General features: G+C 36.9%; 1 protein-coding gene across 3 annotated transcripts in view; it reads right to left on the bottom strand.

The window, feature by feature from the left end:
• The window catches only part of FCHSD2 (FCH and double SH3 domains 2), a 221,045-nt gene that overhangs the window by 91,396 nt on the left and 103,798 nt on the right, over positions 1–25,851 (bottom strand). For all 3 annotated transcript variants that reach the window (XM_077840751.1, XM_077840679.1, XM_077840803.1), the window contains exons 4-6: positions 7,877–7,953; positions 6,533–6,677; positions 837–970 (exon numbers count right to left, since the gene is read on the bottom strand). In XM_077840751.1, coding sequence (XP_077696877.1) covers positions 837–970; positions 6,533–6,677; positions 7,877–7,953 — 356 coding nt within the window. The remainder of the gene's footprint in view (positions 1–836; positions 971–6,532; positions 6,678–7,876; positions 7,954–25,851) is intronic.

The raw sequence follows: 25,851 nt of genomic DNA, 5'->3' as shown, positions 1-25,851 counted from the left end.
ACAAGGCCAACTATTTGTACAAATCTAATGCAAAATGGATTTTATCTGCCTGCAGAAGCAGGCCTTCTGCATACCATATGATAGTCTGTCATTTTAATCTTTACAATACCAATGTGAGACTGGGCCAAATTCCCCTAGCTCAACCTTTGATCTTTTGAGGAAGTGGGTGGATAGCGTATGATATTCCCACCCCCTCCAGCCAGTTGTATGTCACCACCTCCAGAACTTTCCAGTTCCTGAATTGTGTGGAAAGAGCTCCCTGAAGAACATTTTTTTCTAAATAACTTTTTCTTAAAAATGAAAAATAATAAAAGAAAATACTTCAAACTTTAAGGAGAAGTGAGTGGGCATCCTTTTACATTACCTTATAAAAAATGCATAACAGGTAATTACTTTCTTTTTAAAGATGCCATGTACACAACTTTGCCATTCTTGGCGAACAAGTTTGAGGGATGTTTAAAAAAAAAAAAAGTGATAAAATTGCAACAGGCAGTGAAAAATACAGGCCAAAGCCCAAAATGGAAACATGCAAGTTATGTGTTTTAGTGAAAGGAAGGGTAAGATTACCTCCACAGGACAAGAGGTATTCAAAAGCTACAGCCTCAAAGATATAACCTCATAAAAGCAAAACAACACTTCCCGAACAATACTCAACTGTGAGGCAAGATGCATGCTTGATCAAAAGGATGTATGAAAGCAAAGTAAGGCAAACCTCAACACAAGCTTATTCAGAGCTAGTATCCTGCTCTTACAACAAAACTGAGCGTAATGATTAAGACAAATACGATATTTACACACACATAATTAATTATAGAGTTGCTATTATAAGTACATACTTGGCCTCAATATCAGCTTTTTCCCGCACTGCATGAGCCATCTGTTCAGTCTCAAAGTACTTCTTCTTGCTCTTAGCTAAATCTTTTACTGTCTCTTGTAATTCAGCCTGGATCTTTGTCAACTGGTCTACACACTGCAAAACAGAATACAACAAACAAGCTTATAATAGAATTAATATCATTGTACTATTATTGTTCAATAAATCTTGCACAGATCCATATGCTCTATAAGTTCTTCTAGGTTAACTATAGATTCAGTCCACCTTTTAAAATAAACCAAACCAAAGAATCAACATCTTTTTATCTCAATTGCTCTTTAAAAAAAATCAGCAACTATTTAACTCACAATGTTTAAAATATGCAGTGTTGTTGTAGCCACATTGGTCCCAGGATACTAGAGAGACAAGGTGGGTGAGGTAATATCTTTTACTCGACCAACGTCTGTTGGTGAGAGTGACAAGTTTTCAAGCTCACACAGAGCTCAAAAGCTTATCTCTGAAAACCTAAAGAGCTCTGTATAAGCGCGAAAGCTTGTCTCTCTCACCAACAGAAGTTAGTCCAATAAAAGACATTACATACCTCACCCACCTTGTCTCTCTGTTTAAAATGTTATACTTACAAGATTTGAAAGCTCTTAATGGGGAAAGTAGTTGCAGTAACCTAGATGCAATATGGAAATGCCAAAGGTACTTCAGCCAGAAGGGATATGGAAAATTACTTAGAGACTAGTGACTTCAAGCAAATAAGCATCACTACACTTGTACTTCTGTAGCTTAAGCGATCCTCTATCATTTCTAACATTGAGGATAAGCACCAAAGGTAGCACTAAGAACTGTAAATTAATGCAACTATTCTATTCCATCTTAATTTTTAAAAGGTCACAAAGGCATTTCATACTCCTACTATACATTCTTGTTCCCAACTCAACCAACATTCATTTAAAACCATGCACTGCAGTATAGAAAATATTTTTACAACAAAAGCCATTACAGAATACGTGATGGGTGCAAGTATCAGTCTACTTGACAGAACACAGTGAAATAACTTGCTTTCAAAAAGTTAGCAAAAAAAATCATACTAGTAGAATACCTGCAAAATTTGAGAATCTCTTTCCTTTTCCCCCAAAGAGAAAAAAATATACTCTCTTTGAATCCAAGAAAGAAATACAATGGATTAATTCTGAATTGTTAAATACTATTTTAAATGTGGTTGTTTTTTTCTGTTCCAAGCTGCATGTTAAGAGCTTTCCAATGTGTAGGGTTAAATCAGAAATTAGAGTCAAGCACAAAGGCAATTTTCTTTATACCTCAAGCTTAAAATTCATAGCTTTTCATGGAGAGGTGAAATAAAAATTTCATCTGTTTGCATGGATAAAATATAAGAATATAATCAGCATTGATAATGTACATTTTAATCTGACAGAAAACAGTGTGTGGAAAACAGCACGAATAGCAATGAAATTGTTCAATGGGAGAAAACACATACTGCCCCAGAAATAACTTAGAAGACATCAATGCCCAGAATTATATCCTGCTTCATAACATAATAAATCCATGTTTTTATTTTTGTTTAAACTACCTGTTCAACTTCGAGTACGCAAGATTTGCACACAAATATTACAGTATGTGGGTTCAAGTCCACTGATATCTCAGAGTCTTTTCACTGGTTTCAACAGACTTTGGATCAGACCCTATATGAACAACCCTATTATAGTAAAGCATTATGCATCTTCTCATTTATATGCAAACATTCTGACTTGTCCTTTGAATGCGGAAAAACCTGTTAGAACATTAATATCTGAATTAAAGTTTTGATGCCACAGTAGGACAATCTTAAAAATGTATTTTTCTAAGACTCATTATTGCATTCAAATGCTTTCTACATTTCCTTTGTCACTATACTAATTACCAATAGGCTGTTTTGTAAACCCATGTTCTTTCCTTTATAATCAGCCTTTATAATCATCATACTTTAGTTACATATTGTTAAAGGCAGAACAGTCAACCATTTAAAAAAAACAAAATCTATTGCCTGTCACCTGTAACAGTTACTTGTTACAGCTTTCAAGATCTGCAGTTATTACATGTTAAAATGTCACGTATCTTAGTATAAACTTTCATCAAATTATACCACCCTCCTCTCAGTACTGGCAGTTTTTAAACTCAACTTCCTTTCTGGTTGAAATCTGCACTGAATATGGGTGTAAGGAAAAAGTTCTATCAGTTCAAGAGAAAATATCCAACAGCAACAAAAATCCCAGGATATGTACAATTCTCTCCTCAAAATCTGCGGAGAATTCAAGTGCCTAGCAAGGGATTTTTAATTTATCCCTTCTTAACAGAAACCTGTTCTCCCACTAATAACCTGAGATTTCCTTCTGGCTAGCGGAAATGAAAATCTAGTCTGTTCAGATTAAAATTATCACCTCAAATGAGCAGACCAATGAAGTACAGGACTTAATATAAGATTGATAGAATTTATGGAGAGCGCTGAGGGCGGACACCCCAGTATGATGAAAGGGAGGAGGAGGAACTTTTGTAGGTGGCTGGCTGGCACAACGTCTGAATGATTATTTTAGACTACTGGGATTTTATTGCAATAATGATTAGGGTTAAGGTGACTAGACCCTTACATAGGCAGTTTTTCTTTAAAATATTTAAATCAAAATGCAAATATGTAAGACTTGACCATGTTTATACCTATATAGATACATATAAAAATAAAATGAAGTAGAATGTGTAAGGGGCCTTTATTGCTGAAGAGTAAAAACTTCACAGGAGAAAGAACTCCAGAAGCATTTGTTTGGTTTGGGTGTGGTTTTTTGCGGGGGGCGGGGAGGCGGGGAGTTGTATACTTTTAAAAAATTGTTTGATTTTAATATGTATTTGAACTTTACTGCCCAGAAATCTAGAGAAAATCTTTGAAGAGTAATGAAAAATGACTTTATCTAAGTTAAAATCTGACACTGTAATATTATGTAATCTCAGAGGAACTGAAAAACAAAAAGGCAAAGGTACTTAATCAGCATCTCAAACTGCCTCTTCTGGAGGTTTAATGAAGCCAATGTAACTAACTCTATCCTCACTAGATACAATATGATTTCCTCTAGTTATAGACTAATTCAAACATGCAAAAACTGTGTTTACATTTGGGAAGAGATGTGCGTTTTTGTTTCATTTTCTCTGTATCAATGATTTTTACCTCTACCTATATGTCTTTGAGACTCCTGCATCTAACCTTCTAACTATTAAACTTTACAAACTTTTATTTGAAGTTGCCTGCAGTTGCCCTAATTTAGCATGATCAGGACCCAGAAAAAGCTGAGGTGAAGTTTCTTGTTGAGGGCCCCATTATCAAGGAGGTAGAAGCTTGGGAGAAAATATGTGGTAGACAAGACAGCATCTCAAGTGTCACTGTTTCAAGCTGAAGTTTACTTTGATGCCTTCCAGTATGGTATCAGAAGTGCTTTACCTGCTCCAGGTTTGAAATTCACTAGTCTTTTTAACCAGGACAGAAGTCAGAAATATCATAAGAACAACTGTGTGTTTAACTCTGTTTGGAAATCCAAGAAAACAATTGGCTCCCAGCAAATTATGCTGTACTTTACTCTCACTTGCACTGTTTAAAACATTAATTTTGTTACGAAAATATTTAATTATGCTCCATAGTAGATGATTATTCTGAGCGATACAAAAAGTACAATGATCCCAGGCTAGCTCAGACTGGAAGGTCTGCATCGTTCCTCCAAGGACTTGTCCCACTAATTCAGAAGTGGTGAATAAATTCCAGAGGGAGCGAGAAGAACAGTTATCATGGCTTAAGGACGAATGGTGAGGAAGAAGTGATAGACAAAGGGAACTCTTAAAAATACTACTACAAACTTTTAAAATAAAATAAAGACCTCCTTTCCTACCTCTGCCATTGATTCATAAACTCCCTGAACTTCCAGTATTTAAGGAAGCAGTAGCAGGAGCCATTTACCAAACTAATTAAAACATAAGAAATTACCATAATATTTGTTGGAAAACTCCACAGAAAAATACACACATGCAATGAGAGAGTTTGAGCTCCTTAAAAATCAATGTCTTACATAGTGGGTGGACCACTACAATAATATCTCAAGGAATTGGCAACTGAGCTTATGATGAGACATACATAAGTTTATACCCTGCACATCTGAAAAGTTACAACATGGGATGTCAGCTCATTTCAGCTAAGAACACTACAACTCTCACTTCTTTAATGGAGAGAGAAAGATACAGGCTCTGGAGTACTCCAAATTAAACATGACAAACACCATATGATCAAACTCTGGGTACAATGTAAATAAAGAATTTACCTGTAGTCCCCACTAAATGAGCAACATTCTTGTTAAATGGCAGACTAAACATTTTGAACCACAAGCAGTTTTTTAGACAGTTGCTGTATGTGTTCAAACAGCACACCCTCCACTTGACCTCCTGCCCCCCCCTCCCCCCCAGCCTTTGGCCTATCTTATATAGAGCGCATCCGCAGGTAACATTTTTGGTAACTTCTAGACACAAATTCCTCATTCCTATGCTGATATTTATACTCTGTGCTCCCTCTTTAAAACTTCATTTTAGCAGTCCTCAAATTACAACTGCGCTCGTCCCAAACGTCACTGAGATACATAATTAACTTCTCTTCATAATACATAGCTCATTAGAACATGAAAACTATTCAGCTTACATAACCAAGAAGCCCTGTATTTAAAAAGACATTCTATAAAAGCTGATTCCACATAAGGTTTGATTAAAAATATACTGAATACTGAACTGTTCTCACTGCACATGTTAAGGTGTAGATCACTTTAAAATAACTAGCTGAAAGCCTGTGCGTTGCCTGGGTGTAATTTGTAAAGTCCTGTGTGTAAAAAAGACAAAAATGGTTGATAACATAAAAACTGGATGGTAACAGACTGTGAAACCCAGCGATGATTGAACCTGGTGATATTCTAAACAAAAAAGAGCTTGCAACCATGCTTGTAGCTGTTTCCATCACATCACTCTTACTTTACAGACATTTTAGGCTTCAGAGTGACACAGTGACATTCCTGGAATCTCATTATATCGGTGTAGTAAGTAATAAAACATTTTAAAATGAAAGTCAACTTACTTTCTCTCTTAACTGTAAGAATTTTTCGGTACGGATTAATGCATGAGACTGCCTCTTGTACCAACTTTTACAGGATGTGACCGAGTCTTCTCCACTTCCACAACATCTTTAGTGGCAGCATGCGCCACTCCCCCGGGTTTAAAATGCACTGCAGCTTAAAGTCAGAGCCTATTCTACTGAAAACGCATCTGGGAAAAGTCAACGCCACTTCCAAAGCAGGGCTACTTTTTCTATTTTTGTGTCACCACTGGATCAATTCAGTCTGATTGCCAAAGCATGAAATTAGATTTGCAAAGGAGTTTTTGACCCTCTTTAATTGACCCTCAAGTCCATTAAAAAAAACTTCAGTCTGGAATATTTAGTTCATTATTATGAACAACTGGTTCAATATACACTCATGATTTAACTTCTACAAAGGAATGCAGCTGAACAGGCAGAAACAGGAATACAGATTCTTTAGAAATATTTCTACTGCCCTACAATCCCTACTAGTCCTGAACAACACACTTGTAAAAGCAACAACTCCCAACAAAGAAAAAAAAAAAAAAGAGAGAAAATACCTTTTTTAACTGTTGTTCCTTAAAGCACTTGACTGTCCTGGCAGGTTCAGAAATTAGGTTTTTGTAGTTTTCACAGATAGTGAGCCGGGATTGGGCCACCTGCATTGTGCCTTCTAGAAATGATTTCCAAACTGGATACATGCTCCTACAAACAAACAAACATTAAAAGATGGTGAGAAAGGGAAAAAGGGAGACAGGAATATTTTACTTTTACTGCTACTAATCATTTATAAAACACTGTTAATGTATGGACTGCTTTACAGAGTCGGACACTCTTAGCGGCTGGCTTGCCCTCGCAGGGAACCTTTGCTGCTTCCTGCAGCACATGCGGGCAGAGGCCTGTATTCTCTCAGCGCCGGGGGGAGCTTGAGAAGGCATCAATGCCACCAGAAGTGTGTGTCCCCTACTGCTCCTGGGAGTCAGTGGCGGATCCTTTAAGGGGCTAAGGGCCCCAACTGGAGAGGCACATCCGCATGGCTCCAGTGTGGCAGGGTAGCCCGAACCAGGCCCCCATGGCCTTTCTTGCCCAGTGCCGGGCAGCCATGCTTCTTCCTTTTTCTTCTGGGCATTGGTGATGGGGAGCGATGCTGGGCGGAGCCCAGTGACGGGGTTGTGCTGTGCACCGAGAGCGAGGTACTAGGCAAGTCTTGGTAGGATGGCTCGGAAGTCAGATGAAGGGCAGCCTCCATGAGGAGAGCCCGCAAACGAATATCCTGCTCCTTCTAAGTCCTGGGTCAAAAATGTTTACAAATATGACACTTGTTCTTCACATGTGATTCCCACAAGCACTTGGGGCAGCCGCTATGGGGGGTCACTTACAGGCATAGGCCTGTTACAGTTCGCACAGGGCTTAAACCCCAGACCCAGGGCATGCCCCACCTGGGATGAAGTCCCCACTGGGACTCTAACTTCTGACTCTTAAAAACTACTTAACACTAACTACTATAAACAACTATTTACAAAGCCCTAGGCTTGAAGTCAGAAGAGACGAAACCGCTAGCCACCGCTACCCCTTGCTATGCAAGGAAAGGCACTCTGACTAACCATCACAGACGGAAAGAAAGAACTGAGAGCATGTAGGGCCAGGAGTGCCTGATATAGCAATGCATGAGCACAGCACTCAAGAGGGCACCACAGCTGGCCCTATGGATACCGCTAAGGCAAAAATCTCTGACGACCGCGCACGTGGGCACGTGCACACCTACAATGGAATCGACATGAGCAAGCACTCTAAGAACATTAATTTCAGTTACAGAAGAAAGGGTTCTTCATTGTTATGTAGAATAATTACACAAATTAGCAATGTAAGTACAGCTATTTAAAAAGACCCAATTGTTAAATTACCTATAGTCACTTCGCTCATCTGTTTTTATTCCAGGCCAATCCTTCTTTAAGTATTGACTAGCCAACTTCTGAATGCCCTATAAAAAATAAATAAAAAGACTGTTAAAAACAAGTAAGAAAATGTACTATAAAAAGGAGTTTCACTACAGTAATCTCATACACAAATAAAAAACATCTGACATTTTAACAAACAACCCAGTAATCTATCATTTTAATAAACTAATGTAATGCAAAACGATGCCTCTTTCCCCATATATCTTCTTATATTTTTGCTTTGTATTGAGGTATGTTGATTCACTTTATTTGGTTTTATGGTAATGTTATTAGCTTTGTTTTATATATACGATCCTAATCTCTCTGTAGACAAACAAGAATTCATTAGAATATTCAACATGGAGAATGTGTGCGACCAAAATAAGTAGCATGAAATAGATATAAATTCAGATGTTATGGATTAATAAAAAATATCTACTGTAATTATACAGGTATAAGTTATCCTAATACAATAACAAATTTCTTATAAAAAATATAATAAAAAATACACAACAAATATGTAACTAACAACCATCAGCTTAAAATCGGATGCTGGAAACAAATTTCTTTAACTGAGTTCAGACCTGCAAGACACTGAATGCCCTCAACTCTCATTGAAGGTAACGGAAGTTGAGGGAGCTCAATTCCTGACAGGATCAGGCCCTAATTTTCAGTATCAATTTAGATGCCTATAAACTGGAGTTTGAAACATACAGTTTACTTTTATTTATTTATGCTGTTTACTTTCTGGAACGCTCATCTTGGACATTGCACATCAATGACATCAGTTTCATGTTCAAGTTCTCAGTGCAGTTACGTTTGGTTTGCAAACACCAAAGGGGAACCTCTGGTGTAAAAAATAATCACTTCCCTTATAATTTAAAACATACGGAATCATTTATATAGGTCTTATTGCATTTTTTTAAAATCCAATCTAATTTTTGGACCAAATTTGATTCACAGTATCCCTTTAAAAAGAAAAGGAGTACTTGTGGCACCTTAGAGACTAACCAATTTATTTGAGCATAAGCTTTCATGAGCTACAGCATCCAATGAAGTGAGCTGTAGCTCACGAAAGCTTATGCTCAAATAAACTGGTTAGTCTCTAAGGTGCCACAAGTACTCCTTTTCTTTTTGCGAATACAGACTAACACGGCTGTTACTCAGTATCCCTTTAAATGCAGAAGTGGTCAACAGATTGGGGGAAAGCAGCTAGAGAGAAGGTTTTCTTTCCAAGATTTCCATCCCTCAGCTTCTGAACCTGCTCAACAGAATGTATTGACTTTTTACTTGATTGATTTCATGAGATGAGTGCCAGAGGAAGAATAAAGTGGCAAACAGGATACATGCCAACTCTGTTAGGATGTACAGACAATGGGTTTAATGAAACTTGTGTCAAAACTTCCTGTGGCAGCTGACATCCAGCATGATAAAGGCCAAATTACTGAATGAATGTTAAAGATAAGAGCACAGTTAGCTGAAAATGTATCAGCTACTTAAGGCAATTCGTGTATACGTTAAATGCAACAAATAATTATTTTGGATGCATAGGTAAAACAGAGCATAATTTGGCTTGCGGATATTCTGTTGCTGGTGATGCATGAGATAGAAACAAACGTGAAGGTCAGAGAGCAGCATGAGGTTGTTGGGCTGGTGATTTATTTCTGAACTGAGCACACATGACATGGAAATCAGTGAGGCAATATGAATGTAAAGCTTCCACAGTTTTGAACATGGTTGTCAAACAATTAAAAATATCAATCAAGATTAATCACGAGATTCAAAAAATTGCAATTAATCACAGTTTTAATTGCACTGTTAAACAACAAGATACCAGTTTAAATTAATTATAATTATTTTTGGATGTTTTTCTACATTTTCAAATATATTTATTTCAATTACAATGTGGAATACAAACTGTAAAATGCTCACTTCATATTATTATTTTTGATTACAAATATTTTCTCTGTAAAAAAAGAAAAACTACAAGTCGAAGCATGAAGGGGCATACGGATGTTTAGAGTATCTGGTATATAAATACCTTGCACCGCTGGCTACAACAGTACTATGCAAACACCTCTTCTCACTTTCAGGTGACATTCTAAATAAGTAGCGGGAAGCATTAGCCCCCATAAATGTAAACAAACTAGTTTGTCTTAGCGATTGACTGAACAAGATTTAGCATTGAATGTACTTGTAGGCTCTAAAGTTTTACATTTTTTTATATTATTGCACTAAAAACAAAACAAAGTAATTCTACATTTGTAAGTTGCACTTTCATGATAAAGAGATTGCACTACAGTACTTGTATGAGTTGAATTAAACAATACCATTTCTTTTATTTACCTTTTTTACAGTGCAAATATTTGTAATAAAAATAATACAAAGTGGGCACTGTACATTTTGTATTCTGTGTTGTAACTGAAATAAATACATTTGGAAAACATAGAACATCCAAAAATATTTATAATTATTTTAAATTAGGATTTTATTATTAACAGTGCAATTAAAACTGCAATTCATTCCAATTAATTTTTATAATCAAATTCATTTGTTTTTAGTTAATTGCTTGAGTTAACTGCAATTAACTGACAGCCCTGTTTTTGAGTCATTTTTCAGTAGAACCACGCTTAAACAATATGACCGCTGCAATCTTTACGCAAGTAAGTCTTTGTGGGGCTAGCTGGAAGAAAAGGGTTCCCTGACAGCAGGTGGGGAAGAGGAATATTTATAGGGATGGACAGGAAGGGCAGGAAGTGGTTTGGACCAGGTCAAGACAAGGTCATTGCATTTTCCCTTCCTGCTGACTAGAAATGGGGCAGGTATTTATATTCTATGCAGCCACAAAGGGGCCCGCTTTACCTCGATAAGGCTGGCTGTTGGCAAAATAGGATATCAAGTCAGTTTTTCTATTACTGCCAATGCATCCTTCCAATTTTAGCCTGTTGGGTTTCTGTTTTGAGAGCCAGTTTTATTTCGACAAGTCACTTCCACTGTGATTATCCATCTCCAGCTCATTATTTGAAAAATTCAGTACACTACAGAAATGGGCAGTGGTGCAGGAGTCTGGTTTACACCAGGCGATACACTATTTGGATGACTTTTTGTTTGCAGGCAGGGGTACCGATGAAAAAACACAGGGGCCCTATACCAAGCTGACCTATAGCAGGATTGAGTTAGAGATGGGGGTTGGTATATCTAGACTCCTCCAGAATAAGCTGGGGAACTTCTGGGATTGATTATCAAGACTAGAGCAACAAAGGAGGTTACACTGCAGGAGCTACAAACTGTTGCTGGGCATCTTAACTTTGTATTATGAGTGGATGTTCAATGGAGGGCATTTTGCACCAGTCCGTCAGGTGCAACTGTGGGAACAGCAAAGTCCAGCCATTTTATAAGGGTTAACGAAGATATAAAGGCAGATTTGGGGGGAGAGGAACAGTTTCTTGATCAGTTTAATGGAATGTCTTTTTGAAGTGAGAAATGGATGATAGAGGCAGATTTAAAGGTTCATTCGGATGCATCAGGAGGAATAGGTTTTGCAATATTTTGCAAAGACAGGTGTGCCCAGAAATGGCCCTCAGATTGATTACAAAGAGGTAAAGTGAAGAATACAACATTCCTGGAATTTTTTTCTCATTTTGGCAGCATATCTATTTGGGGAATGGATTTTTCAAACAGAGTATAGTTTTGGAGTGGTAACAGAGGTGGTATGTTATCAATCACAAGTACAATTGTAGAAGAAATGCTTTGGAACAGAAAAAAGATGCCCTCCTATTCAAGTGACTCCCCTAATACTGGAAAAAAAAAAAAAAAAAAAAAAAAAAGGCAGCCGTTGTCCTATTATGTACTTTCAGAAACACAACAGTTACCTTACGTGGATTCTAAAGTGCTTTCTGCCATTGATCAATGGTTATGTCTCAGGTGCTAATGGACAACTTGCTCTCTTCCAGTGACTCTGCTGAAAAGCAGTGGTTCTATGCCTCGAGAGCCATCACTTGTATGTGAACTGTTCTTGTAAGGCTGACGGCAGAGATTTGTACATCATGTTTTTTATTGTGCCCAATCCTTGTTGTTCAACTTATTTGCCAGTGATGTAAAATTATGTTTATTAACAAAATAAGTACTCAGCCAGTAATTTAAGTCTTTAGCATCTTTCAGCTCTTGAAAAATAAAGATCTTGGGATCCCCTTGAAAGTAATTGTTTACATTTGTGTTTAAGATCATCTGATTTCTTCCCAATATTCTTTTTTTTTGGGGGGAGAATACCAAAATAAATGTCTGAAACGTCTTCTTTTCCTCCTATGTTACCCAGTTTATTCTAATTGGTTTATTTCTTTAATATGGCAAAGTCTGGTTAATGTCCAGCCTTTTGTTTTTATGGCAAATGGTTTCCAATTATTTTTCTGTCTCCTTATGTGGCCAGTCTTAGCCTCTCTGTGGAGCATTTAGATATTCTTTAGATAGTTCTATATAATTCCTTAGATAATATAAGGGGACGTGGAAAGTCAAATAGTGGTGACTGCACTGGAAACTTATTCCGATATAGATTAAACATCAGTTTGCCTTTCTATTTTGTAGATATTCTAATGTTGTTTTCTTTAAGTAGAAGGAATTTTGCACTGAGCTCTTAACCCGTAATATGCCGACTAGTACAGGCATTACCCTGGGTAACTTCACACGGTTAATCCACATTGTTCATACTGCCCTCTGGCTAATAGATGGCAATTTTTTCAAGCTCTGTACTTCATAAAGTCTTAAAATTTCTCCCAAAGGGAAGACTGGCATATTTATGATGTGAAGAATTGAAAAATGATACTATCTCCATTTTACAGAGGGTGAAACCAAGACACAAAGAGGATAAGTGTCTTGCTAGAGGGAGCCAGTATTGAAAACGTAAATGGGATATCCTAGCTTCGAAATCTAGGCTTAGACAATTTTATGTTTGTCATTAAAAAAAAAAAAAGAAAAAGAGTTTGCTTTCCTGGAAGTTGAAAGTTGAAAGTCACCAGGCACTGCACATTTGAATCTTCAACATGTTGCAAGCAGAGGTTACTCCTGGTTTTTGTTGTGCTCCACTATATATTGACACTATTACAATGTTTTTACTCCCCCATATTAGAAATTGTAATCCTTGCTCATGAAACCAATGCGTTTTGTTAAGGCTTTTATGAATAAATGGAACTGACTCAAATTTTATAGTTAAAGCCATCTAAAATCTACTGAAGATCTGATTCAAATACTATGATAATACTACCCTGGTAGAAATGGACTGTATTCCAGTCATAATCACTGTGGGACAGCAGATTAATTTATGGATCCAGTAAACTTGGATTTTGTTAGCTAAACCTCTTCTGTCTGTGAAGCCTTCTTCATGAAAGGCAGCAGTCACTTTTTTCTGAATAGCTTTATTGTTCTTTATATGAGGATTGGGAAGTTCAGTCTTGTAAATTTAGACTTTTATAAAATTGTATCTTTGTAAAACCTGCTTTGATATTTCTAAGATTGTAACAAGAATTATGGTTTTCACGTTGTGTGTTTGTATAATGCCTGCACAGTGTTGTGGCGATCCTAATAGGGCTTCTCGATACTTTGATTACATAAATATGAAAGAATATTTCAGACACTATTGGCTTTGGTCAGTAGAATTATGAACATGACCTAAAGGTCTTAAGTTAGGCTCTGATCAAAGTTAATTGAGTCAATGGGGTCATTGAGTTCAACAGGCTTTAGGTCCTTAGATTGTAAACTCTTGTAGAGAATCTCTATTTGTCCAGTGAAGAGCCATCCATCTCTATGAAACTATATAAAAATGATAAATAATTAACCTTTTGATACATCATTTACAAGTCAGACAATTCTATAGACTTCAGTTATGACGTCTCTTAATGGTTTTTCCTGCATTTAAACATTAGAATCTCAACTTCTTGAATTAAGAGAAGAGCGCAGTGTGATCTGTGAGCAAGCGCTGAGCACACTCCTAAGCAGCATACTAAGTCTAACTGGGCCAAAGGTTAAACAATCAGTAGGTTTCCCAGCTTGAGCTGAACAGTGGTATTCTTTGTTTTGGTGATCTTTTGAGAGGCAAAACAGCAAGTGTCATTAAGAAAAGAACAAGGAGGATCTTGCGCTATTTACTGAATGTGTTCTTTTGAATAGGAATGTGAATTTACTGTACTACTTTAGCTGAAAATAGTACATTTGCTTACGGCAATTACCTTTTTTTATGAAATGTTCAAAAAGGTATATTATGTCACATTTATTTGAACTGCTAGTTTATAATTTTTTGTAAAAGAATTATGGATTGAGCTGACGTTGTCCATCCACATCAAAAGAAAGTCAGGAGTATCATGAAAAGGATAATTGGAAAGAGATGGGAAAAGGGTCAGGAAACAGCATGGAATGCTATTTTAGTTCAACAATCTCTAGCACCCAGTGATTCAGTAATCTTTCCCAAGCACTGGTCCTGAACCAGTAACTGTAAAGAAAATAATCCTGTCTCTAAGACGTATGCATGCTAGTCAGTTTAGTTGGTCCTTAAGAGCAATGTCAGTCAAAGGACTTACTTGCAAAATATGTGACCTTAAACTACTTTGGAATCATGTGGCACCATTCTATTTATCAAACACTGTACCTTAGGGCACATACTATTTTTAATCTTGAGCTCTCCTATGGCAGGAACAAGGCTACTCCCAGTGCAACTCACTTTAGTAAACACTAGAAAAGTTTGAAAGAAAGCTGTTCTTCTCAAAGACTACAATTAAGAGCTTTCAGGTAGAAGCATCACTAGAAACAGGCAATCTATTCTGCAGTGAAGTCACTAATATTTTTACTAAATTAAATCCTTGTTATCAGGCCTGGTCATTGCTTAGATAGTTGACTAAAAAGATTCTTTACAAAAATTGGGTCAGTTAGATGTTGGAAAATGCATCTGTCAATAAATGTAAATATAAAGCAGAGTAAAACTAACTCAGTTTCCATAATCACAGAAACAGAGTGCCAGTAAAGGAAGGCTCCAAAACTAAATTCTACTATTAACTATTTAAGACTGAAAAACACATGTGGCCAATTCCAAGGTTAGTGAAATAAATAAGAGGGAAAAAAACATATAAAAACCAAAAACATAAGGGGACTAAAACTAGCTGTCAAAGCTTGCAGATGTAATAGACACTACAAAGAAAAAAAATCTAGTCAGAGCAGTTGCCAGAAAGGATTCTATATATGAATTAAGAGGGAAAAAATTAAAGGCAGGGAAGCATATGAACATTTTTTACCTATATTTTAAATAGCCATCTTTTATCAGTTTTCAAGATGATATATAAGGAACTTAGAAAAATTTGTGCAGGAAGAGAAATTATTAACATTACTAATTAAAGAGCCCATACTACAGAGATGACAATAATACCAGAAAAAACTAAACATGCTCTATTATCAAATTTGTCTTAAAATACACCAGACTTTTAAAAGCTACAGACAAAAACTGAAAATCTGCAATGAATATAGAAATGCACTAGAAGGAAAAACGAGGAAACTACTGTCTAGTCAGTCTGATGTCTAACCTAAGCAAAATATTCACGACATTTACTTGTGAAAGAGTAGATATATTAACATTTAAAGAATGGTGTATGAGAGTCCAATACCACATTGTCTATGAAAAATCAGCCAAAACAAGTCAAACAGTCTTCTTGGAAGCAATTTCTAATTCAGCAAATACAACAGATTTAGTACAGTGGACAGCAACAAAACATTCAGTATAGTGTGGCGCAAACTAAATGAATTGGTTAATTAACAATGTTGGCTGACAAAGAAAGAACTGATAGTATTAACTGTTAAGAACTTCAAGAGGGATCAGTGAGTTTAAAAATAGGTTAGATAACATTAATGAGAATGATGCAGGGAATATACCCGAAAAATACAAGATGCAAACTGAATGACAGATGTGGACTTTTGGCTCTCAGAGACAGTGATGGGTCAGGTAACCATCAAAATGGCCTATGGTACTAAATACCTTACGTTTCTAGAATCCTTTATACAGCGTATTGCACTTTTCACAAACAATTAAATAAGTCATTAAATCCCAAGAACACACACAAGTGCAAACAAACTGATGTTTGCCTGCATGTACTGACCTAATGTGGAAACTACTTTCTTTCTTGCTAGGCAGGCATTATCTAACACTAACCATGGTCTAATTAGTTTACATACGCCATAATGACATCAAGGTCCATAGCCACACATGAAGGGTGGCTTGCCAAATGGTGCAGTACAGTTAAGTTTTAACAGCCTAGGTCAAAGGGTAGGATCAAGTTGTTCTTGCTTATCATCAGAAAAGAATGGGAGATAGGCTTAGTAAATGCTAAGTAAGCTGCCGTGTGGAAGGATTTGGCTAGAGATGTGTCATGGGGGTATGCTTCTTCATTTTCTACTTCTCATGATAATACTAAAGAAATGTATGGTTGACTAAACTAATTATGCTCCTGTTAAGAGGGTGTGTATAAATTGTTATATTTTTAAATTACAATGTACTTTGAACATTTTTGTGAATCAATATACTTCTTAATTATGATGGACTTTGAACATATTTGTTCACTTTAAAATTTAGCCACTATAACATACGTATCACTGAAAAAAGGAGGGGAGTTTGAACATAATTAGGAGTTAACTTAAAGTGATAGTGTGTAGGAATGTTGGCACTAGGCTTATTGTGTAAAATTTTTAAAAGGGACAATATGACTGTCAATGATGTAAGTCAGTTTTTGAAAACTGAACCTACCATTCTTCAAGGGCATTACGGGGGGTCGGGTATCCTTAAATTATGACCCTCTAAGCTTACTTATTTGACTTGTTGCGTTTGCTTAACTATTTTTATTTAAATATAAATCAAAAGTCTCAAGACAATAAAGATTGATTTAAAAGGACTTCTCTGGAATCTCAGGACATGAGGATTATTCCATTATTTAGTGAGCATTTTGCATGGGAAATATCAAACACTAAAAAAAAAGCACAACTATTTTATAAAGGCATTATTACAGCAAATGTGAGAGAATCTTAAATGTCATGATAGGTATTGGAATTATGCCAAGTCTCCAAATGTGAGGTACTCCACAAAATATTTATGGAAGCCTGTTCTTCCAAAAGTTAGCAATATAGTAATTCTTGAATCTGAATGTAATAGTCTAAAAGAGGTACAGTGTTCTGTAGAATGGTCTAAACTATTTTATATCAGTAGAAATAATGGCTGGAAGCAATGCAATTTTCTCATTCTTCATAAATTGTGTTAGAATAAATATTTTCCACTTCATTTTATATTGCAAAAAAAAAATATTGAACTTGTTGCATTCTGTAAAGATCAGCTGCTAGTTAATTCTGGAGGTGGCTTGCTATTATTCACCTTTTGGCCTCTTCACAACTGAACAGGCTGGTATTTTACATCTTGTGAACCTTTAACTAAGTAGTTCCCACAGAATTACAAATCGTTTATGTAGCCTCATGTTTTATGTGGTCCAGGCCTTAATTTCTTTCCATTCTAAAATGGCTGGCAAACAAGTTTTGCATATGCTGCCATCATGGAGAGGCTGTCGAATTGGTTAATACATTTAAGTTTAATATTTAGAGGTTATTTTATCAGTTGCAATACGTTTTCTGCTAAGTAATCAACTTCAGAACTTCTCTATTTTTAGAACTAGAATCAAATTAAGACTAGAGCTGGTTGAAATGTTTTGGACTAATACTTTATTTAAAAAAAAAATGCAGTGTTGGGTTGACAAACTATTTGCAAATTTGATACGAATTTGCCAATAGTTTCAGTCAAAAAAAATGGGCATTGGGTTCGGAGAGGGCACTACATTCACGAAGGACTTAGGCACCATTAGGCACTGTTTACAATACAAACAGAGGAATCCTTATACCCACTAGCTTAGTGGTTAGGGCACTCACCTGTGATGCGAGACCCCCAGGTTCAAATCCCCACTCTAGAGCACAGACTTGAACCTAGGTCTTCCTATCTCCCATTTGAGTGTTCTAACCATCAGGCTATCTCAGGCTATATCTACACTTAAAGCCACAGTAGCACTTCAGTGTAGACACTCACTGCAGAGACAGAAAGGAAAGCAGAGGCAGTAGCTAGGTCGAATGGGGGTTAGGGCTACGTAGCGGTGTCTCTCCGGGGCAAGGATTTTGCAGTGTAGACCAGCTCTCATTCTCTCTCGCTGGCCCAATGACTATTCAAGTATTTTATATAAAGTGGAACAGCTTCTGCAGGAGAGATTGAGGGACACACCTCAGAATACCCTACAGTGGTCAGGGCACTCACCTGGGAGGAGGAGACATGGGTTCAAGTCCCTGCTCCAAAGTCACCACAACCAATTCCGTGAATCTGGCCCTTTGCTTTCATTAAAGAAGTTTTAATTACCCAAAATTGAAATGACACTTTTGTTGACCCAAAACAAAGTTTTTATACTATCTTGATTTGTTGAATTGTTTTTTTTTTTAAATCAGTTTTGGTTAAACCCAAACAGAATTTTTATTCTTCACATCCAGCATTCCAAAAAAATCCCAATTATTCACACAGACCTAATTAAGACATCCATGCTCAACAATATATTTTCTTTCCTTTGACTTTGTCATTTATTATTACATTCAGACAAAAACACCTGTCAGGGATGGTCTAGGTATACTTAATCTTGTGTCAGGATGAGGGAACGGATTGGATGATCTTTTGAGGTCCCTTCCAGCCCTACATTTCTATGATTCTGCGATTCTCAATCAAGATGAAACATGTAACCAACCAAAATGTAATGTAAAGGGCTAGCAAGACATTGTTTGAGGTGGTTTATAAGATTACAGCATAGCTGGATCAGATACTTTGACTTTTAAAATCCAAGTACAGCTGCCGTTTCTGAATGCAAAATGACATGTCTTCATCAGTTTTACTGTTCTCCACATGGAAGTATTAAGAGGCTATTCAAAACTTGTATTTAACTTTTTTCTCGTCTTTCTTAATAGTTGATTCTAAAAGGTCCTTTCTTTTCTCAACTATATCTTTATGCACCTAACTTTCAAAAGATCTTATTTTGAACACTGTTGAAAGAAGTTAGATCCTATACCATAAATTCTTTCACACAATATTATTAAAAAGTAATTCTTCTCATTCTTAAGTGATTGCTTCTCCAATTATATGTGCTGACCCAATTGTTCTCCATCTCTAGTTACTATTAAATAAAGCGCATATTTTCATCAGTACCTCATAAAACATGTAATAAAATGAGAAGAATTCATCTGCATACAGAGTTCTCTAGTCTAGCGAACGTTATCACTATGACAGTTCCATCACAGTGCCATATTAAACCAACATATCACAAAGTAGCCTAAGAGAGGTGGCATGCTATATGAGTTATAATACAGAGTTTTGTCTATGTAAGCTACAACTTTAGCAGAAAACAGAAATAGTGCAAATAAAACATCCTCTGGGTCAAACTGCTGTGTAGCTCGCTGCAGAAAAGGATACCCTGTTAAGACCAAGCTAAAATGTTTAAATACAATACAGATGTTGATGAGAACACTTAAGTACTTTATACAATAAATTTAAATTATCATGTGGGAGGCACAAGACCAAATCTATCAAATGTAATAGTTGAAATGACAGTCATTTCCAAGTTTTGTTCAATGACCTCCCCCGGCCGGGACAGGCTTATTTTCTTTAGACTAATACAATGCTTCCAGAGGCTGAAAGATTCTCTGTTTATTCCCAAGCCAACTTTTTGCATATTTAAATAAATAAAATAACTGTACTTTACTAATACAGTCTGGTTCAACCATTAAGTTTAAAAGTTATTAGTTCAGTAGTTTCATTTTCTATTTTTATGACATGAACATATACATACTAAAACTAGCATTACACGAATCATGAAAATTTGTTAGACCAAGTACAATATCTATTTACACACTTTTATGTGTATGTGATAATGATGATTCTGTTTGGCCAGACGCTGGTCAGGATTGCCCAGTAGCATTAGGAAGGAGACACTGAGCGCATGGGTGCGCACATGTGGAACTTCTAGGTGCCCTCCCTCCTTGTGGGGAATTTTCCTGGCCTCTGCACTACCCCGGTGAGGTGGGCTAGAGAAAGGATATGAGTCCTCGCTCCCACTTCCTTTATCCAGAGGCCTCCCTGCCCTTGAGGACTCCCCTTCCACTCTCCTGCCTGTGTGCATAGCATCATAGAAGATTAGGGTTGGAAGAGACCACAGGAGGTCATCTAGTCCAATCCCCTGCTCAAAGTAGGACCAACACCAACTAAATCATCCCAGCCAAGACTTTGTCAAGCCGTGCCTTAAAACCCTCTAAGGATGGAAATTTCACCACCTCCCTAGGTAACCCATTCCAGTGCTTCACCACCCTCCCACCCTCCTAGTGAAATAGTGTTTCCTAATAGCCAACCTAGACTTCCCAATTGCAACGTGAGACCATTGCTTCTTGTTCTGTCACCTGAAGGGGTGAGACGAATCTGCAGGCCAATTCCATTGGCAAAAGAGCTGGGAGAAGCCGGAAGAGCTGGGAGAAGCCACTTGCCTCATTTTTTGATGCCTTTGTACCTGAGTCATAGCCTGCAGCAGTTTACCTGTTCCTCCACAGGGTTGGAGCCCCGTAAAACGGCAACATCTCTTATTTTTTGCCTTCTCTTTGCTAGTACATTTTGTCCTCATAAAGGGGGATTGGAGTGCTCCCTTTCATTCATTCCAAAAAACAAGCAGACAGAACAGAGGAGTCCTGCTGTGTCAGGCAACATAGAGGCTCCCTACATTTACAGTACTTTAAACACCTTCTGGGAAGTTTTTCTGACAAAGTGGGATTAGTGTAAGCACTAACATGACAGGAGAAATCCAACAGAGGGCACCAAAACTCTTCATGATTCTGATTGGCCAGCTTCTGCCCACGGATCTGCAAATCCTTAAGACAGACCTATCTGTAGTGAACCTTTGTCTGGGAATGCAGAAAAAAAAATGTACTTATCCTGGGCGAGCAAAATTTTACAAAGATATTCCAAGCAAGAATGGAATTTAATTGAAATAGCACCAATTCCACCTTTCCCACAGTTTCACACCCCAATCTCTACCACACACTTCACAGCAATATACGTCTAATTACCATGAACAATTTTGATGTTTGAAATTAACATTTTTTAACTATGACAGCAATTTGTTTGACATTCCAGTTGAGTTGGTACTAAAATTTAACATATTTTGAAGAACCTGTAACCCAATGATCTGCTAACCAACATAAGGGGTAAATCACTGTCACACAAATTACTACAACCAAGACTCAACATTTCTGTTCATTTCATGAAACAGTCTATTCTGATCTAATATTTCAGTTCCAATTAATTAAATGTCTGTTTGATTGGTCTTACAATAAAACCACTGACCATTCTCAAAACAGGTGGAACTGTATCATAGAATGGATCAACGGTCAAATTAGTGCAACTGTACCTTTTGTGATTTCCTGTCCAGATTGAGGAGAACCATTGGAGACTCTACCAGTTCAGCCAGACTTGGCAGGAGATGATACTCCAGGGGTTGCAGAAACCAACTGGTGCAGTTAACACTCATAAAAGACCTGGCAGGATGTTGTTCAGGTGTTTCAAGTTCTAAATGTTCCAATCAATATTTTGTTTTGTAATGATTTTTCTCCTTATGTACACAAGTCCAGAGACCCACAGAACTGATGTGTTGTAATAAGTTCAAACCCATTTTAAGTCCATTAAAACCATACGTCCTCCTTAAGATCCCTTTTAATAGCTGCACAGGCCATGGTTAGGAGAAATAATACGAACACCACTGACGATACTGTAAAAGGTTTGTACTGAAAAGATCACTAGCGAACGTAACAGTCAAATCACCTTCTAAATCATTTAAAAATCTGTCAAGGATATTTACATTACTGATGCCAGTATTCAACTAGGCAGGTCAAAGGGTTCATTGGCTCTGAAGTTTATTTCCTGTTTTTTAAAATCAGCGGAGGTGCTTTTAGAGTCTGGATTCTCCGTAATTCCTGTAGCCAGATCCTTACTACAGGGGATCGCACCTCCTCAAATTAGCCACTCTAATATTAGCTCAGGTTGCAAGAAGGAGGTTGAAAGTAAGGTGTATCTTTGGAATGAAGCTATTTATTTTGTACTTTTAAAAATAAGTTGTTTTAAGTGAAGGGTAGTCCTTCAACACTCCTCCCCCATAGAACCCATGGTTACATATATCATGCAGTAATCCTTTGGAGAAGACATCTCACACCTCCACCAAAAACCCCCAAACATTCTTTTAACTTCCCTCCAAACAGTTACCAGATTTCTCAGTCTTGTAAGTCCTTCCATCGCAAACAGTATGAGTGGACAGGTTAACAGTGTATACCATAAACTTAAATATTTGAACTATGTAAAAGTTTAAGTAAGGGTTGAACAACTTGCAAATCTCCTTTTACAACATCTGTAGTCAAAGAAACCCTAGGGTCTTCTCTTAACAATGAAAACCCACTTTGTTTCTCTCAGAGATTACCCGAACAACAGGCAGGGCTGTTACTCTGAAACCTGCAGATGTATTGGAGCTTGTGTTTGCATCAAGTACCAATGGTAATGAGCTCTACACCCCAGGATACAGACACTCTTAGGTGCCAAAACATTCACTGAGAAAAAATCTGTTTGAAAATATTTTTCTTCTGAAGTTGCAAAGTCAGCTAAACTCATGTGAGCTGCCAAGAGAATCTAGGTTCAGTTTAGTCAGTCTTTAGTCACATAAATACATTTCTTCTTATATTGTTAAAAAAATAAATTTACAATAAGCATATCTCAAATAAAATTACCACACAGTAATTACACTGGTAAAAACAGCTTAAAGAGGAAGAAAGTTTGTGTTCAAATTTTCACAATGCAAAATTATTTAGCCTCCTTTGCAACAAACTTACAAATCTGATCATAGGAAGTCTACGCATATTCACATACGAAACTACATTCAAAGACTCAGGGTTGTGACATAAACTGAGAAAAGCAAGGAAATGCACATTTACAAGGGATGTGTACCATATGTTCTCTAACACCCCAGCACAATAGGGTACATAAAGGAAGCTGTTTAAAAGTGGTGCCCTTACTGGATAGGTATTGGAAGACATATGGTACATTTCCCCACAGTATATTTCCTTGCCCTTCTCTGGTTGTGTCACAACCTTAACAGCCTTGTAGTGTAGCTTGTGTGTGAACTTTTTCTCACATTGTTCAAAAATAAAACCCAACCAAATCTTTCAGAATTCTTTGCATTGAGACTAGATTGGCTTTGAAAGAGAAAGCGGAGCAATTAAACCAAAGCAGGCTTTGAAATGTTTCAACAGTTTTTTGGTTAAATCTTCCAAAAAGATTGTCTTACTATTTCTGCTTTCAAAAACTAACACTGTTCTCACACAGCAGAAAAAACAAATTTCCCAATCTACTTTCAAATTGGGTCAAAAGAAAAAAATAGCGATTTAGCTGGTTCTGAAATAGTTCAACAAAATATTTACATCCTTTCAAGAGAACACTTGTCAAGTTTCAGAATTAGTTTCTTGTTGTTAAACCAACATTATGCATCCGATGAAGTGAGCTGTAGCTCACGAAAGCTTATGCTCAAATAAATTGGTTAGTCTCTAAGGTGCCACAAGTACTCCTTTTCTTTTTGCAAATACAGACTAACACGGCTGTTACTCTGAAACGAACATTAACCTTTGTCTTTTAAAATTTATGAATAACCAAATACAATGTATATATTTTTTTCATTTTCCAAACATTCAGTTTATTCATGACTGAATGGAATGACAAGAAACCTCACAAAATTTCAATAGGGAAATCTGAGGTCATGGTTAAAAAGTAAAATAATTTGAAAGCCACTACTTGTAGCATGTATGATGCTTTATTTTAAATTAAAGAAGAATTTTTAGCAAAGAACCAAAACCAGCTACTTGAAAACAGATTCATATTTCACAGTTATTATTCTTGTATCGCTATAGAAGATAACCACTTCTCAGATGTTTCAGTGAAATAAACGGTCTTAAAAGTAATGGCAGTATAAAAACAACAATTATTTCTCCTCCCCCCTCCTGCTCTAACATCCAAGTTATTCCAACTAAACATGCTTTCACTTTTCTCTGCTCTAGCACAGTCCTTACTGTCTTTCTGGCTAAGGAGGGATCAACATGGCTCCTGAAATCAACTAAGAGTGGGAATGAAGGGGAAATTGCTAGATGCAAGAACTCCCCCTTCCCCTTAAGGAGAAGTGTTTCTCACCTCTACCACAATCCCAGGGAGATAAGCTAGTTTTGAGCATTAGCACATTTCACTGCAATTATATTACCATTAAAAAAAGGTGGTGGGAGAAAGGACATCAAGAGATTTTACATTTAAAAAAAAAAAGTATTCCTGGCTATCCTCTACAGCACATGGTTTCTACACCCACAAAAACATCATTTGGCGCTACGCCTATAGTACAGCTCTGGCTACCCCCGCCCTAACCCAACCCACTCCCACAAGGAGAGCATTCCAGGCAGGAAGGTTTAAACTAAACTGTGAAATCCAGAACCATGTACAGCTAAACACTAAGGTCCAAACTATACTATGAAAATTTCCCTCCACTTACTATCTCTCCCACCCTACGTCTCATGTCAACAGAACTAACTGACCAGGAGGCTAAACTGAGCTCTTTTCCAAACTCCACCAGTGCGGTGACCATTTTAGGGAATAACAAAGTTTAACAATTTGAAATTGGTCACTCCTTCACTTGATGGTGCCTGGCACGCACCAAGTTCGTCATTTTACTGGTAAACAGGACTGCTCAATTCTACCTACAAAACAGAGAAATCAGCCATTATCAGCTTTTGACCCATTCTGCATTTGGCTTAAACTTTACTTAAAACTTTTAAGATTAGGCAATAATTACATGTAACTGCAGCATCTCGGACTATAGCATGTTCCATTATTTTGTCAAAGGTACAATGTTCATTAATGTTGAGCTTTTTCTTCCACTATTTTTGTATGCATTACCAACTTCCAGAAGTAGGTAATATTCCTAAATGGGAAAGATAAATGCTAAAGATATGGTGAATCTGCAGCGTTAAGGAGTACAGCATATACCTATTAGCGCCAGCTACTGCTGTTTATCCCCTCACAGTAATCTGGTGCAGATGAGTTTAGGGAACCACAAACAACTAACTCCCTTCCCATCACAAATATGTATATCCACTGTGTGGCAAAGGCTGTGATAAGGATTTACACATCTGCCCAAAAAGTATGGTCAGTATAACCAACTGGTCCATCAAAGTGCTAACAAACAATGGACTTCTTAGCCACTTCTTTACCCATAATTAAGACATTTCACTGATACTCCTATGCCATGATTAATTCAGAGAACATTACCTTTCACTAAACCATTCTACTAAGACTGTATGGTGACTTCATCAATCCATATACCAAATATGTCAATGGAAGTGACCCGTAGTCTTGTATTTGCACTTTAATACTTTCAAAAGACACAATGCAACGCAAATGAAATATTCTGCACATTAAAATCCAAATTATACCACAGCATTACTCATATACAATACCACTAAACATGGACTCAGTCAATCAATCAAAGAGAAAAGAAAGTCTAAAGTGAGATTTAAAAAGAAGCATTTATACCCTATCTCACAACGGGCAAGGGAAAAGTAGGTACTTCAGGATATAACTGCAAGCAGCACAATTCAAAGACTCATTCACAAATATGGAAAGTCCCAGGAAGGAGAGAGAAGGAGGATAAGGTTGAAGATGATGATTAGAGAGTAGATGGAATTAAAATAAGAAAAGGTGAAGTTAGTCCATGAATAGTTCTGAAAACCAGGAAGCCATACAAAGGTGTATGGGATAGGTAGGCTTAGAAGGATTACATTTTCAT

This window comes from Eretmochelys imbricata, chromosome 1 (genome assembly GCF_965152235.1).
Source record: "Eretmochelys imbricata isolate rEreImb1 chromosome 1, rEreImb1.hap1, whole genome shotgun sequence".
Taxonomy (NCBI): domain Eukaryota; kingdom Metazoa; phylum Chordata; order Testudines; family Cheloniidae; genus Eretmochelys; species Eretmochelys imbricata.
The sequence above is the reverse complement of the archived record's forward strand: the minus strand, read 5'-3'. Positions and strand labels throughout refer to the sequence as shown.